Consider the following 17188-nt stretch of genomic DNA (forward strand, 5'->3'; position numbering starts at 1 on the left):
ACTCTTATTATAATTAATACGTCCCTGTCATAATTCCCCTAAAGGAAGAGCCCCGGACTGCCCCCTGCCGTAATTACCCCAAAGGAGGAGCCCGGCTGACCCCTGTCGTAATTACCATAAAAAGGGAGTCCAAAGCTCCCTTCGAACAGTGCTGCGCACATACTGAGCGCTTAACAGATACCCTCATCACTCTTATTATAATTAATACGTCCCTGTCATAATTACCCTAAAGGAAGAGCCCCGGACTGCCCCCTGCCGTAATTACCCCAAAGGAGGAGCCCGGCTGACCCCTGTCGTAATTACCATAAAAGGGAGTCCAAAGCTCCCTTCGAACAGTGCTGCGCACATAGTGAGCGTTTAAGATACCCTTCATCACTTTTATTATAATTAATTCCTCCCTGTCATAATTGCCCTATAGGAGGGGCCCCCCGACTTATCCCCGTCGTAATTACCCTAAAGGAGGAGCCCGGCTGACCCCTGTCGTAATTACCATAAAAGGGAGTCCAGAACTCCCTTCGAACAGTGCTGCGCACATAGTGAGCGCTTAACAGATACCCTCATCACTCTTATTATAATTAATACGTCCCTGTCATAATTCCCCTAAAGGAAGAGCCCCGGACTGCCCCCCGCCGTAGTTACCCCAAAGGAGGAGCCCGGCTGACCCCTGTCGTAATTACCACAAAAAGGAGCCCGGGGCTCCCTCCGAACAGCGCTTCGCACATAGTAAGCGCTTCACAGATACCATCATCAATATTACCTCCCTGTCGTAATTACCCTAAAGGAGGAGCCCCGGACTGCCCCCCCCCCACCGTAATTATCCCAAAGGAGGAGCCCGCTAACACCTGTCGTAATCACCATAAAAGGGAGCCCGTGACTACCTCCGAACAGCGTTTTGCACACGGTAAAGCGCTTCGCGAACACCGTCGTTAATATTACCTCCCCGGCGTGATTCTCCTAAAGGAGGAGCCCCCACGCCATCAAAGAAGAGCCCCGGGACGACCCCTCCCGGGCGATGGAGCGGGGCGGGTCCCGGGGCTGGGAGTCGGAGGGTCCCGGGTTCGAATCCAGCCCCCTCCCCTCACCCCCCCCCCCCCCCCGGGGCCCCTCCGCGGGGTGGGCGCTCGATACGCGCCCTCGGTCGACCGACCGCGCCGGACCCTCCCGACCGCTCGGGCCGGGGCTCCGGGAAGCGGTCAAACCGACACCCCGGACGGACTGCGGTGAACGCTCCCCGGGGGGGCTCATTCCCTTCGTTCAGTCGTATCCGTCGAGCGCCTACGGCGTGCGGAGCGCTGTACTAAGCGCCGGGGTAGATGGAGGGTGATGGGTCCCACGCGGGGCTCACGCTTTTGAATCCCCATTTGACCGAGGAGGGAAACTGAGGCCCAGAGAAGGGAAGTGACTTGCCCAAGGTCACCCGGCCGACGGGGGGCGGGATTAGAACCCACCACCTGGGACTCCCCGGCCCGGCCGCCTTCCGCCCCCGCTGCCCCTCTAGGCGCTTCCTACGTGCCAGACGCTGTGCTGAGCGCCGGGCTGGAGGCCGGCGGGTCGGTCCCGGTCTCGCGGAGGAGGGGGAGACCGAGGCCCGGAGAGGGGAAGCGACCGGGCCGAGGGCACGGGGCCGACGGGGGGGCTGTGTCCACCCCCCCCCCCCCGGCCGAGCCGCTCAGCACAGCGCTCCGCCCGCGGGAGGCGCTCGGTACACGGGACCGCCCGCCCCACTTCCCGTGGCGCTTCCTGCTGCCGGCCGGCGGGGCCCGAGGCGTTCTGGGTAGACACGGGACCCCCCCCCCCCCCACCCGGTCCCCTCTCCGTGACGGAACGGGGGGGGGGAAACTGAGGCGCCGAGAACCCGGGGGAGGCGGAAACGGGGATCTCTAGGGCCGGGGGGAGACCGAGGCACCGAGGGGGAGACGCCACCCGCCCCGTCCCTCCGGGGAAACCGAGGCCCGGGGAAGGGGAGAGACTCACCCGAGGTCGCGGGAGGCGCCGCGGGAGGCCGGGGCCCGACGCTCCCTCCGGGGAGGAAACCGGGACTTCCTGTTTCCGGCCCCAGAGCGGGGGAGGGCGGGAGGAGTCGAACCCAGGACCCCCCCGTCCCCGGGCCCGGACCTCGGCCCCGCGCCGCCGCCCGCCGGGTGACCTTGGGCCGCTCACTTCCCTTCCCCGCGGAGGGAGGGCGGGGGCGGCTCGGAGGAGCCGGGTTCTAATCTCGGCCCCGCCCCCGCGTGACCCCCGGGGCCGGTCGCTTCCCCTCCCCGCCCCTTCCGCGGCCGCGTCTCGGGAGGCGGCGGGCGGGGGAGTCGCGGGTTCGGATCCGGCGCGTCCCTTCTCTGGGCCTCGGTTTCCCCAACTCTCCGGGAGCCCCACGGGGGGACGGCCCGCCGACCTCCACCGTCCCCGGGTCGGCGCCTCCCAGACGCCGTCGTCGCCCCCGCCGGGGGTCCGGGGGTCGCGGGTTCGAATCCCCCCGCTCGGCCGCGGTGGGGACCTCGGGCCCGACCCCTCCCCGGGCCTCAGTTCCCCCCTCCGTCCAACGGGGATGACGAGCGGGGGCCACCCGACGACCCTCTGTCGTCCCCAGCATTTAGCGCCGCGCCCGGCACCCAGCGGACGCCCCACGCACGCCGTCGTCGGGAGTCCGAGGTCGCGGGTTCAAATCCCGCCCCCCCGCCGGCGGTGTGACCTCGGGCCGGTCACTCCCCTTCTCCGGGCCTCAGTCTCCCCCCCCCCCGTCCGACGGGGACGGAGCCCGGGAGCCCCACGGGGCGCCGCCGTGGGTCCCAGCGTTTAGTCCGGCGGCTCCGCACCTAGGAAGCGCTCGACGGATACCGCCGAACGAACAAGTGACCACCCGATGACCTCAGGTGGGCCCCGGCGCTCAGTACAGTGCTCGGCGCAGAGCGGGCGCCCCGTTCGCCATCGCTCCGGCGGCTCCGCGCGCCGGGAGGCGTCTACCGGGTGCGGGGGACCGTACTGAGCGCCGTACCGAGCCCCCGTCCCCCATCTCCGGGCGGGGAAGCCGAGGCGGGGAAGGGACCCTTCCGAGCGCCCGGTGGAGACGCTCCGACGGACCGACGGACGGACCCCACAGGCCCGGGAAGGCTGGGATTGGCTGGGGGTGGGCTTTGGGGGCCTGTGATTGGCTGGGGGGGGGCTTAGAGGGGCTCTGATTGGCCGGGGACGGCCCGGGCTCGGGGCAGGGGGGACTTTGGGGGCCTCCGATCGGCTGGGAAGCCTGGCGAGGCCGTGATTGGCTGACGGTGGGATCTGGGGGCCTGCGATTGGCCGGGGACGGACCGGGCTCGGGGCGGGGGGGCTTTGGGGGGGCTCTGATTGGCTGGGGGGAACTTTGGGGGCCTGTGATTGGCTGGTGGTGGTCCGGCCTCGGGGTAGGGAGTCTTTGGCGGGGGGCTCTGATTGGCTGGGGGGTGGACTTTGGGGGCCTGCGATTGGCTGGTGGTGGTCCGGCCTCGGGGTAGGGAGTCTTTGGGGGGGGGGGCTCTGATTGGCTGGGGGGTGGACTTTGGGGGCCTGTGATTGGCTGGTGGTGGTCCGGCCTCGGGGTAGGGAGTCTTTGGGGGGGGGGCTCTGATTGGCTGAGGGGTGGACTTTGGGGGCCTGTGATTGGCTGGTGGTGGTGCGGCCTCGGGGTATGGAGTCTTTGGGGGGGGCTCTGATTGGCTGGGGGGTGGACTTTGGGGGCCTGTGATTGGCTGGTGGTGGTGCGGCCTCGGGGTAGGGGAGTCTTTGGGGGGGGCTCTGATTGGCTGGGGGCAACTTTGGGGGCCTGTGATTGGCTGGTGGTGGTCCGGCCTCGGGGTAGGGAGTCTTTGGCGGGGGCTCTGATTGGCTGGGGGGTGGACTTTGGGGGCCTGTGATTGGCTGGTGGTGGTCCGGCCTCGGGGTAGGGAGTCTTTGCGGGGGGGCTCTGATTGGCTGGGGGGTGGACTTTGGGGGCCTGCGATTGGCTGGTGGTGGTCCGGCCTCGGGGTAGGGAGTCTTTGGCGGGGGCTCTGATTGGCTGGGGGGTGGACTTTGGGGGCCTGTGATTGGCTGGTGGTGGTCCGGCCTCGGGGTAGGGAGTCTTTGGCGGGGGCTCTGATTGGCTGGGGGGTGGACTTTGGGGGCCTGTGATTGGCTGGTGGTGGTGCGGCCTCGGGGTAGGGGAGTCTTTGGGGGGGGGCTCTGATCGGCTGGGGGCAACTTTGGGGGCCTGTGATTGGCTGGTGGTGGTCCGGCCTCGGGGTAGGGAGTCTTTGGGGGGGGGGGGCTCTGATTGGCTGGGGGGTGGACTTTGGGGGCCTGTGATCGGCCGGGAAACTTGGCGGGGCCACGATGGGCTGGGGATGGGCTTTGGCGGCCTCTGATCGGATGGGGGCCTTTAAGGGGTTCTGATTGGCCGGGGATGGTCCAGCTTTGCGGCGGGGGGGTCTTTGGGGGACTCTGATTGGCCGGGAAGCCTAGCGACGCCGTGATTGGCCGACGGTGGGCTTCGGGGGCCCGTGATAGGCCGGGGGGCTTAGAGGGGCCGTGATTGGCTGGGGATGGTCCGGCCTCGGGGGTAGGGAGTCTTTGGGGGCCACCGATTGGCCGGGGGCGGGCTTCGGGGGCCTGCGATTGGCCGGGGGCAGGTGGCGGCGAGAGAGACAGGGAGAGACAGAGAGAGACAGAGAGAGACAGAGAGAGACAGAGAGAACCGAACTGGGCCACTGACCGTCTCCCGGCCTTTAATCCGGACCTCCTTCCTCCTCCTCCGGGCGGGATCGGAAATTCCAGGCGGGATCAACGCTTCCCGGCGGGATCGGAGTTGCCGGGCGGGAGCGGGATCTCCGGGCGGGATGGGGGTTACCGGGCGGGAACGGGAATGCCGGGCGGGATCAGATTTTCCGGGCGGGATGGGGACTTCCGTCGGGGGCGTCGCAGAAGGGAACGTTGTCGACGAGCAGCTCCTTCCTGGGGATCAGCCCTGCGGGGGGGGGAGGGAGGGGAGACGGGGAGGGGACGCGGGGCTCGCACGGTGGCCCGGCCCCCCCCCCCCCCCGCCTCCTCCTCCGGGGAGGCCTCCTCCGCGGGCGGGGCGGACTCACGGAGGGCGCCGGGCCGGGCGTGGGCCACCTGCACCACCGACCTCCTCAGCAGCGTCTCCACGTCGCGGCCCGTCCGCAACAGCTGCCCGCCGCCGGGGGGGGGGAAACCGAGGCAGGACACGTCAGCGGGGGCGGGGGGGGGCGCGCACCCTCCCCGCGGCCCCCACCTTCCGGCGCGCGCCCCGCGCCGGGCGGCCATCGATAAACATCGACGACGGGGGGGATTCCGGCACCTGTCGGATCTTCTCGGGCGACGTCTCGCTCCGGCGGTTTCGGAACTCCTCATTGATCTTCAGTCTGGCGGCTGGAGACGGGGAGAGGCGCTCGGTACGGGCGCTCCGCCCACAGCGAGCGCGTAGTGAAGGATACCGAGTGAGAGACGGGGAGAGACGGAGGCAGAGGGAAGCCGAGGGAGGGAGAGACAGAGACGGGGAGAGACACAGAGACCGCAGCCGAGACAGGGAGAGACTCAGAGATAGAGGCACAGAGACGGAGACAGGGAGAGATGCAGAGACGGAGACAGAGAGAAGCCGAGAAATGAGGGAGAGACACAGAGACCGAGGCAGAGCGACAGAGACAGGGAGAGACTGGGGTAGAGAGAAGCCGAGAGAGGGAGAGACAGAGAGAGATAGAAACAGAGACAGAGAGAAGCGGAGAGAGGGAGAGGCACAGAGACGGAGGGACAGAGACAGGGAGAGACTGGGGTAGAGAGAAGCCGAGAGAGGGAGAGACACAGAGACAGAGGCAGAGACAGAGAGAAGCCAAGAGAGGGAGAGACAGAGACAGAGAGAGACAGAAAGAGACAGAGAGAAGCGGAGAGAGGGAGAGACACAGAGACAGAGACAGGGAGAGACTGGGGTAGAGAGAAGCCGAGAGAGGGAGAGACAGAGACAGAGGCAGAGACAGAGAGAAGCCGAGAGAGGGAGAGACACAGAGATAGAGGCAGAGAGACAGAGACAGGGAGAGACTGGGGTAGAGAGAAGCCGAGAGAGGGAGAGACAGAGAGAGATAGAAACAGAGACAGAGAGAAGCGGAGAGAGGGAGAGACACAGAGACAGAGACAGGGAGAGACTGGGGTAGAGAGAAGCCGAGAGAGGGAGAGACAGAGAGAGAGACAGAGATAGAGACAGAGACAGAGAGAAGCCGAGAGAGGGAGAGACACAGAGATAGAGGTAGAGAGACAGAGACAGGGAGAGACTGGGGTAGAGAGAAGCCGAGAGAGGGAGAGACAGAGAGAGAGACAGAGATAGAGAGAAGCCGAGAGAGGGAGAGACACAGAGATAGAGGTAGAGAGACAGAGACAGGGAGAGACTGGGGTAGAGAGAAGCCGAGAGAGGGAGAGACAGAGACAGAGGCAGAGATAGAGAGAAGCCGAGAGAGGGAGAGACACAGAGATAGAGGTAGAGAGACAGAGACGGGAGAGACTGGGGTAGAGAGAAGCCGAGAGCGGGAGAGACAGAGACAGAGACAGAGATAGAAACAGAGACAGAGAGAAGCCGAGAGAGGGGGAGACACAGAGGCAGAGAGACAGAGACAGGGAGAGACTGGGGTAGAGAGAAGCCGAGAGAGGGAGAGACAGAGACAGAGGCAGAGACAGAGAGAAGCCGAGAGAGGGAGAGACAGAGACAGAGAGAGATAGAAAGAGACAGAGAGAAGCGGAGAGAGGGAGAGACACAGAGACAGAGGCAGAGAGACAGAGACAGGGAGAGACTGGGGTAGAGAGAAGCCGAGAGAGGGAGAGACAGAGACAGAGGCAGAGACAGAGAGAAGCCGAGAGAGGGAGAGACACAGAGATAGAGGTAGAGAGACAGAGACGGGAGAGACTGGGGTAGAGAGAAGCCGAGAGCGGGAGAGACAGAGACAGAGATAGAAACAGAGACAGAGAGAAGCCGAGAGAGGGGGAGACACAGAGGCAGAGAGACAGAGACAGGGAGAGACTGGGGTAGAGAGAAGCCGAGAGAGGGAGAGACAGAGAGAGAGACAGAGATAGAGAGAAGCCGAGAGAGGGAGAGACAGAGACAGAGGCAGAAACAGAGACAGAGAGAAGCCAAGAGAGGGAGAGACAGAGACAGAGAGAAGCTCAGAGACAGGGAGAGACAAAGATAGAAACGGAGATAGAGAGAAGCCGAGAGAGGGAGAGACTCAGAGATCGAGGCAGAGAGACAGAGACAGGGAGAGACTGGGGTAGGGAGAAGCCGAGAGAGGGAGAGACAGAGACAGGAAGAGACAGAGATGGAGAGGAGGCAGAGAGACAGAGAGAAGCTCAGAGATGTGGAGAGACACAGAGCTAGAAGTGGAGACAGAGAGAGATAGGGAGAGAAGCCGAGAGAGGGAGAGACCCAGAGATAGACAGAGGCGCAGAGACAGGGAGAGATAAAGGTGAGAGAGGGAGAGACCCAGAGATAGGGCAGAGACAGGGAGAGATAAAGGTGAGAGAGAAGGCGAAAGAGGGAGACACAGAGATAGAGAGACGGGGAGAGACAGGGAGGGAGAGGCGCCAAGAGATGGAGAGACAGAGGCAGAGACAGGGCGAGAAAGACGAAGAGACAGAGATAGAGACAGAGACAGAGAGAGACAAAAGGCCAGGCAGGCGAGGAAGAGGAACAAAGAGACAGAGAGACAGAGAGAGAGACCAAGAGACAGAGACATAAAGGAAAAGAGAGATAAAATCAGAGACGAGGGAATAGAGACAGAAACGGAGAGACAAGAAGACCGGAGACAGCGAATCAGAGAGACAATGAGAGACAGAGAGAATCAGAGAGACGATGAGAGACGGAGAGACCACCAGAGAGACAAAAAGCAGAGGCCGAGAGAGACGAGGAAACGGGCGGAGAGACAGCAAGAGATAGAGAGACAATGAGAGACCAAAAACAGAGACCGAGAGAGACGAGGAAACAGGCAAAGTGAGAGAGACAAAAAACAGAGATCGAGAGAGACGAGGAAACGGGCGGAGACAACGGGAGACGGAGAGACACTCAGAGAGACAAGAAACGGAGACCGAGAGAGACAATGAGAGATAGAGAATCGGAGAGGCAAAAACCAGAGGCCGAGAGAGACGAGGAGATAGGCGGAGAGACAACGAGAGACAGAGAGATAATGAGAGACGAAAAACAGAGACCGAGAGAGACGAGGAGATAGGCGGAGAGACAACGAGAGATAGAGAGATAATGAGAGAGGAAAAACAGAGACCGAGAGAGACTAGGAAATAGGTGGAGAAACGAGAGATAGAGAGACACTCAGAGAGACAAGAAACAGAGACTGAGGGAGACAAGGAAACAGGTGGAGAGACAACGAGAGATAGAGAGATAATGAGTGACAACGGAGACCGGGAGAGACAAGGGAACGCGCGGGGAGACAATGAGAGATAGAGAGACAATCACAGTCAGAGAGACAAGAAACAGAGAGTGAGAGAGACAAGGAAACGGGTGGAGAGACAACGAGAGATAGAGAGATAATGAGACAAAAAACAGAGACAGAGAGAGACAAGGGAACGCGCGGGGAGACAATGAGAGATAGAGAGACAATCACAGTCAGAGAGACAAGAAACAGAGAGTGAGAGAGACAAGGAAACGGGTGGAGAGACAACGAGAGATAGAGAGATAATGAGACAGAAACAGAGACAGAGAGAGACAAGGGAATGCGCGGGGAGACAATGAGAGATAGAGAGACAATCGCAGAGACCAGAAACAGAGACTGAGAGAGACAAGGAAATGGGCGGAGAGACAATGAGAGATAGAGAGACAATCACAGAGACCAGAAACAGAGACTGAGAGAGACAAGGAAACGGGCGGAGAGACAACGAGAGATAGAGAGATAATGAGACAAAAAACAGAGACAAGGAAATAGGCAGAGAGACAACGAGAGAGATAATGAGAGACAAGAAACGGAGACCGAGAGAGACAAGGAAATACGCGGAGAGACAACGAGAGACAGAGAGACAAGAAACAGAGACCGAGAGAGACAAGGAAATGGGCGGAGACACAATGAGAGATAGAGAGACAATCAGAGAGACAAGAAACAGAGACTGAGAGAGACGAGGAAACGGGTGGAGAGACAACGAGAGATAGAGAGATAATGAGACAAAAAACAGAGACAGAGAGAGACAAGGAAATGGGCGGAGAGACAACGAGAGAGAGATAATGAGAGACAAGAAACGGAGACCGAGACAAGGAAATAGGCGGAGAGACAATGAGAGTCAGAGAGACAAGAAACAGAGACCGAGAGAGACAAGGAAACGGGTGGAGAGACAATGAGAGATAGAGAGACAATCAGAGAGACGAGAAACAGAGACAGACAAGGAAATACGCGAAGAGACGAGAGACAGTCAGAGAGACAAGAAACAGAGACCGGGAGAGATAAGGAAATGGGCAGAGACACAATGAGAGATAGAGAGACAATCAGAGAGACGAGAAACAGAGACCGAGAGAGACGAGGAAACGGGTGGAGAGACAAGAGATAGAGAGATAATGAGACAAAAAACAGAGACAGAGAGAGATAAGGAAACGGGCGGAGACACAATGAGAGATAGAGAGACAATCAGAGAGACGAGAAACAGAGACCGAGAGAGACGAGGAAACGGGCGGAGAGACGAGAGAGAGATAATGAGAGACAAGAAACGGAGACTGAGGGAGACAAGGAAATAGGCGGAGAGACGAGGGTCAGAGAGACAAGAAACAGAGACCGAGAGAGACGAGGAAACGGGCGGAGAGACAACGAGAGATAGAGAGATAATGAGAGACAAAAACCAGAGACTGAGACAAGGAAATACGCGAAGAGACGAGAGACAGTCAGAGAGACGAGAAACGGAGACCGGGAGAGACAAGGAAACGGGCGGAGAGACAATGAGAGATAGAGAGACAATCAGAGAGACGAGAAACAGAGACCGAGAGAGACGAGGAAACGGGCGGAGACACAATGAGAGATAGAGAGACAATCAGAGAGACGAGAAACAGAGACCGAGAGAGACGAGGAAACAGGTGGAGAGACGAGAGATAGAGAGATAATGAGACAAAAACCAGAGACAGAGACAGGGAAATGGGCGGAGACACAATGAGAGATAGAGAGACAATCAGAGAGACGAGAAACAGAGACCGAGAGAGACGAGGAAACGGGCGGAGAGACAGTGAGAGTCAGAGAGACGAGAAACGGAGACCGGGAGAGACAAGGAAACGGGCGGAGAGACAATGAGAGATAGAGAGACAATCAGAGAGACGAGAAACAGAGACCGAGAGAGACGAGGAAACGGGCGGAGAGACGAGAGAGAGATAATGAGAGACGAGAAACGGAGACTGAGAGAGACAAGGAAATAGGCGGAGAGACGAGGGTCAGAGAGACAAGAAACAGAGACCGAGAGAGACAAGGAAACGGGCGGAGAGACAATGAGAGATAGAGAGACAATCAGAGAGACGAGAAACAGAGACCGAGAGAGACGAGGAAACGGGCGGAGAGGCAACAAGAGACAGAGAGACAAGCAGAGACACAAAAAAGAGAGACCGAGAGAGACAAGGAGATGGGCGGAGAGACAACGAGAGATAAGGAGGCCATCGCAGAGGCCGAGAGAGACAAGGAAATGGGCGGAGAGACGCCGAGAGACGGAGAGATAAAGGGAAAGAGACAGAACGGAGGCCGAGAGACGGAGCCCGGGAGATCGGCGGAGACGCACGGAAGGAGAGACGAGCGACGGGGAGAGGCGAGGGAAAGGACGGGAGGCGCTCAGCAGATAGCACCGCCGCGCCATCGGCTCCTTCGACCGGCCCCTCCCGGGCGCTCGGCACAGCGCCCCGCGCCCGGGAGGCGTCCGGTCCGTAGCCCCGGCGTCGGGGCCGCACTGACCTCGCAGGGCGACGGCGTCGGCGGCGAACACGTCCCTCCGCGCGCGGTGCAGCGCCTTGAACAGCCGCAGGACCTGGGGGGGGGGACGCACGGAGACACCGGGCCGGGTTTCTCGGCCCACCCGCGCGCGCGCGACGCTGTGCTGGGCGCCGCGGAGGGTCGGCGGACACGCGATCCCCGCTCCCGGGGGGCCGACGGGTCGCCCGTGCGAGGGGCGCTGTGCCGAGCGCTGTGGCAGACACGCGATCCCCGCTCTCGGGGGGCCGACGGGTCGCCCGTGCGAGGGGCGCTGTGCCGAGCGCTGTGGCAGACACGCGATCCTCGCTCTCGGGGGGCCGATGGGTCGCCCGTGCGAGGAGCGCTGTGCTGAGCGCCGGGGAGGGTCGGCGGACACGCGATCCCCGCTCTCGGGGGGCCGACGGGTCTCCCGTGCGAGGGGCGCTGTGCCGAGCGCTGTGGCAGACAGACGATCCTCGCTCTCGGGGGGCCGATGGGTCGCCCGTGCGAGGAGCACTGTGCTGAGCGCCGGGGAGGGTCGGCAGACACGCGATCCTCACTCTCGGGGGGCCGACGGGTCGCCCGTGCGAGGGGCGCTGTGCCGAGCGCTGTGGCAGACACGCGATCCCCGCTCTCGGGGGGCCGACGGGTCGCCCGTGCGAGGGGCGCTGTGCCGAGCGCTGTGGCAGACACGTGTTCCTCGCTCTCGGGGGGCCGCCCGGTCTCCCGTGCGAGAAGCGCTGTGCCGAGCGCCGGGGAGGGTCGGCAGACACGCGATCCTCGCTCTCGGGGGGCCGACGGGTCGCCCGTGCGAGGAGCGCTGTGCCGAGCGCTGTGGCAGACAGACGATCCTCGCTCTCGGGGGGCCGACGGGTCGCCCGTGCGAGGAGCACTGTGCCGAGCGCCGGGGAGGGTCGGCAGACACGCGATTCTCACTCTCGGGGGGCCGACGGGTCGCCCGTGCGAGGGGCGCTGTGCCGAGCGCTGTGGCAGACACGCGATCCTCGCTCTCGGGGGGCCGCCCGGTCTCCTGTGCGAGGGGCGCTGTGCTGAGCGCCGGGGAGGGTCGGCGGACACGCGATCCCCGCTCTCGGGGGGCCCGACGGGTCGCCCGTGCGAGGAGCGCTGTGCCGAGCGCTGTGGCAGACAGACGATCCTCGCTCTCGGGGGGCCGATGGGTCGCCCGTGCGAGGAGCACTGTGCTGAGCGCCGGGGAGGGTCGGCAGACACGCGATCCTCACTCTCGGGGGGCCGACGGGTCGCCCGTGCGAGGGGCGCTGTGCCGAGCGCTGTGGCAGACACGCGATCCCCGCTCTCGGGGGGCCGACGGGTCTCCCGTGCGAGGAGCGCTGTGCCGAGCCCTGTGGCAGACAGACGATCCTCGCTCTCGGGGGGCCGATGGGTCGCCCGTGCGAGGAGCACTGTGCTGAGCGCCGGGGAGGGTCGGCAGACACGCGATCCTCACTCTCGGGGGGCCGACGGGTCGCCCGTGCGAGGGGCGCTGTGCCGAGCGCTGTGGCAGACACGCGATCCTCGCTCTCGGGGGGCCGACGGGTCGCCCGTGCGAGGGGCGCTGTGCCGAGCGCTGTGGCAGACACGCGATCCTCGCTCTCGGGGGGCCGCCCGGTCTCCCGTGCGAGGGGCGCTGTGCTGAGCGCCGGGGAGGGTCGGCAGACACGCGATCCTGGCTCTCGGGGGGCCGACGCGTCTCCCGTGCGAGGAGCGCTGTGCCGAGCGCTGTGGAAGACACACGATCCTCGCTCTCGGGGGGCCGACGGGTCGCCCGTGCGAGGAGCGCTGTGCCGAGCGCCGGGGAGGGTCGGCAGACACGCGATCCTCGCTCTCGGGGGGCCGACCGGTCACGGCGCGCGGAGCGCCGTGCTGAGCGCTACGTCCGGCGCCGCCCCCCCCCCGGTCTGCTGGGTGACCTTGGACGGGTCACTTCCCTTCTCCGGGCCTCAGTTTCCCCACTCTGGCAAATGGGGACGGAGACCGTCAGCCCCACGGGGGGGACCCGCTCGTCTCCGCCCCGGCGCTCACAACGGTGCTTTGCGCAGAGCGCCCGGGATGAGTATTGAGGACTCGGTCCAGCGCTCTGCACGTAGCGAGCGCTCAATAAATACGATCGAATGAACGAGTCAACGCTCAGCACCGGGCTCTTCACCCATTGAGGGCTCAGTACAGTGCCCCCGCACCCCCCATAAGCGCTCAGCACGGCGCTCTGCACCCGGTAAGCGCCCAGCACAGCGCTCTGCACCCCATAAGCGCTCAGCACAGCGCTCTGCATTCCCATAAGCGCTCAGCACAGTGCTCTGCACCCGGTAAGCGCCCAGCACAGCGCTCTGCACCCCATAAGCGCTCAGCACAGCGCTCTGCATTCCAATAAGCGCTCAGCACAGCGCTCTGCATTCCAATAAGCGCTCAGCACGGCGCTCTGCACCCGGTAAGCGCCCAGCACAGCGCTCTGCACCCCATAAGCGCTCAGCACAGCGCTCTGCATTCCCATAAGCGCTCAGCACAGCGCTCTGCACCCAGTAAGCACCCAGCACAGTGCTCTGTATCCCATAAGCGCTCAGCACAGCGCTCTGCATTCCAATAAGCGCTCAGCACAGTGCTCTGCACCCGGTAAGCACCCAGCACAGCGCTCTGCATTCCCATAAGCGCTCAGCACAGCGCTCTGCACCAGCAATAGGCGCCCGGAACAGTGCTCAGAATTCCGATAAGTGCTCAGCTCGGTGCTCTGCACCCCATAAGCGCTCAGCATTGCAATAAGCGCTCAGCACAGTGCTCTGCACGAGCAATAGGCGCCCAGGACAGCGCTCTACATTCCGATAAGCGCTCGGCACAGTGCTCTGCACCCAGTAGGCACCCAGCACAGCGCTCTGCACCCCATAAGCGCTCAGCACAGCGCTCTGCGTTCCCATAAGCGCCCAGCACAGTGCTCTGCACCCGTCACTGGGCGGGGATTGTCCCTCACTGCTGCCCACTTGCCCATCCCGAGCGCTTAGTACAGTGTTCTGCACAGAGTAAGCGCCCGGTCCCGAGTTCTTCATTCCGATAAGCGCCCAGCTCAGCGCTCTGCACCCCAATAAGTGCCCAGCCCGGTACTCTGCACCCCAAAAGCGCTGAGTCCAGTGCTCTGCCCCTTGTGAGCGCTCAATAAATACTACTGAATGAATAAGCGCTCAGCCCAGTGCTCCGCACCCCCATAAGCGCTCAGCTCAGTGCTCCGCACCCCATAAGCGCTCAGCCCAGTGCCCTGCACCCCCCATAAGCGCTCAGTACAGTGTTCTGCACATAGTAAGGGCTCAATAAATAACACGGAATGAATAAGCGCTCAGCTTAGTGCCCTGCACCCTATAAGGGCTCACCCCAATGCTCGGCACCTCAATAAGCGCTCAGCCCGGTGCTCTGCACCCCCTAAACGCTCAGCCCGGTGCTCTGCACCCCCTAAGCGCTCAGTTCGGTGCCCTGCACCCGATAACGCTCAGTACAGTGCTCTGCACCCCCTAGGCGCTCAGCTCGGTGCCCTGCACCCCCTAGGCCCTCAGCACGGTGCTCTGCACCCCCTAAGCGCTCAGCTCGGTGCCCTGCACCCGATAACGCTCAGTACAGTGCTCTGCACCCCCTAGGCGCTCAGCTCGGTGCCCTGCACCCCCTAGGCCCTCAGCACGGTGCTCTGCACCCCCTAAGCGCTCAGCTCGGTGCCCTGCACCCGATAACGCTCAGTACAGTGCTCTGCACCCCCTAGGCGCTCAGCACAGTGCTCTGCACCCCCTAAGCGCTCAGCTCGGTGCCCTGCACCCGATAACGCTCAGTACAGTGCTCTGCACCCCCTAGGCGCTCAGCTCGGTGCCCGGCACCCCCTAGGCGCCCAGCACAGTGCTCTGCACCCCAGAAGCGCTCAGCTCAGTGCGCTGCACCCCCTAAGCGCTCAGATCAATGCTCTGCACCCCCTAGGCGCTCAGCACAGTGCCCTGCGCCACCCTAGGCGCTCAGCAAATAGCAGAAAGGTCGATTCCCTCCCAAGCCCCGGGTCTGACCTGCAGCCGGGCCTCGCTCCCCATGGCCGCCCCCGCTCCCCGCTCCCCCCCCCCACCACGTCCGGCGCCGACCAATCAGAGCGCGACGCCTACCGGAAGTGCCCCCGCCGCCATGTTGCTTCGGGGCAGAGGCGCTTCCGGTCGGGAACCTAACGAGCAAAATGGACCGTTTCCTCCCCCCCCGACCCACAGACCGGAAGTCCCGCCGCCGCCATGTTGCCTCGGGGCAGAGGCGCTTCCGGACGGGAACCTAACGAGCAAAATGGACCGTTTCCTCCCCCCCTCCAGACCCACAGACCGGAAGTCCCGCCGCCGCCATGTTGCCTCGGGGCAGAGGCGCTTCCGGTCGGGAACCCAACGACCAACTGGACCTTTATCTTCCTCGCTTGACCCGCAGACCGGAAGCCCCCGCCGCCCTGTTGCTTCGGGGCAAAGGCGCTTCCGGTCTCGAGCGTCTAAACGGCCAAGGGGAAGGTTTCCCTCCCAGACCGGAAGTGCGCTCCGGCGCCATGATGGATCGGGGCATGGGAGCTTCCGGTCCTGGCGGAGCAGGCCCGCTATATCATAATAATGAGGGTGATTGTCAGTCCTCATCATTCGGTCGTATCTCTCCAGCTCCGACTGTGTGCGGAGTACTGCACTAAGCGCTTGGAAAGTAGCATTCGGCAACAGAGACCTTCCCTGTCCCACAGGGGGGGTATTGAAGTCCTTACTCTGTGCTAAGCGCTGGACCGAGCTCTGGGGGAAGATGCAAGCAAATAATAATAATAATAATGTGTTGACTGCCAAGCACTGTTCTAAGCCCTGGATGGGGGGATACGGGGCCATAATAATAATGTTGGTATTTGGTAAGCGTTTACTAGGTGCAGAACACTGTGCTAAGCGCAGGGGGAGATACAGGGTCATCCGGTGGGGCTCCCAGTCTTCATCCCCCTTGGACGGGGGAGGGAACAGAGGCCCAGAGAAAGGAAGGGACTTGCCCAAGGTCACACAGCAGAGTGGCAGAGTGGGAATTCGAACCCATGACCTTCTGACTCCCAGGGTGGCTCAGTAGAAAGAGCCCGGACCTGGGAGTCAGAAGGTCATGAGTTCGAATCCCAGTTATACCACCTGTCAGCTGGGTGACCGTGGGCCAGTCACTTCCCTTCTCTGTGCCTCAGTTACCTCATCGAGAAGCAGCATGGCTCAGTAGAAAGAGCGCGGGCTTTGGAGTCAGAGGTCATGAGTTCGAATCCCAGCTCTGCCACTTGTCAGCTGTGTGACTGTGGGCGAGTCACTTCACTTCTCAGTGCCTCAGTTCCCTCATCTGTAAAATGGGGATTAAGACTGTGAGCCCCACGTGGGACAACCTGATTCCCCTGTGTCTCCCCCAGCGCTTAGAACAGTGCTCGGCACATAGTAAGCGCTTAACAAATACCAACATTATTATTATTATTAAAATGGGGATGAAGATGGTGAGCCCCACGTGGAACAACCTGATGACCCTGTCTCTCCCCCAGCTCTTAGAACAGTGCTCTGCACATAGTCAGTGCTCAACAAATATCAACGTTATTAATATTATTACCCCATGCTGCTTCCCTGTATTTGCTAAGCGCTTACTATGGGCCAAGCACTGTTCTAAGCGCCGGGGTGCACGCAAGAGAAGCAGCATGGCTCAGTGGAAAGAGCCTGGGTTTGGGAGTCATGGCTCATGGGTTCGAATCTCTGCTCCGCCGCTTGTCAGCTGTGTGACCTTGTGCCAGTCACTGAACTCCTCTGTGCCTCAGTGACCTTATCTGTAAAATGGGGGTTGTGTGGGGCCACCTGATGACCCTGTCTCTCCCCCCAGCGCTTAGAACAGTGCTCTGCACATAGTAAGCGCTTAACAAATACCAACAAGGTCATCAGGTGGGCCCCCGTGGGGCTCCCAGGCTTCATCCCCATTTGACAGATGAGGTCACTGAGGCCCAGAGAAGGGAAGTGACTGGCCCAAGGTCACACAGCAGACGAGTGACCTTGACAACAAACCAAGGAAAGGCAGCTGTTAATAGCTACTTAATCAGGCGCCCGCGCATGCCCAGTGTTGTAAGCCGGGCCTCCCTGCCGCGCATGCGCCCTGTGTGGGGGAGGGGGCGGTCCCGGCGAGGCGCGCATGCGCGCTGTCCTCGACCGTCCTCCAAGGGGGGGAAAAAAAGGGCGCAGCATCCGCGCATGCCCAGTGTGGCAGGACGGCTCGTCCGTCTG

General features: G+C 62.2%; 1 protein-coding gene across 1 annotated transcript; it reads right to left on the reverse strand.

The window, feature by feature from the left end:
• Positions 1 to 4705: 4705 nt before the first annotated feature.
• LYRM7 (LYR motif containing 7) lies at positions 4706 to 15009 on the reverse strand. Its single transcript, XM_029057162.1, has 5 exons — positions 14966 to 15009; positions 10926 to 10998; positions 5327 to 5397; positions 5094 to 5175; positions 4706 to 4972 (listed from the first exon to the last, which is right to left on the reverse strand). Exons 1-5 carry the CDS (start codon positions 14987 to 14989, stop codon positions 4884 to 4886), a joined length of 339 nt encoding a protein of 112 aa, XP_028912995.1. The 5' UTR covers positions 14990 to 15009; the 3' UTR covers positions 4706 to 4883.
• Positions 15010 to 17188: the final 2179 nt, after the last annotated feature.

The sequence above is a fragment of the Ornithorhynchus anatinus genome, unplaced genomic scaffold (genome assembly GCF_004115215.2).
Source record: "Ornithorhynchus anatinus isolate Pmale09 unplaced genomic scaffold, mOrnAna1.pri.v4 scaffold_402_arrow_ctg1, whole genome shotgun sequence".
In the NCBI taxonomy this organism is placed as follows: domain Eukaryota; kingdom Metazoa; phylum Chordata; class Mammalia; order Monotremata; family Ornithorhynchidae; genus Ornithorhynchus; species Ornithorhynchus anatinus.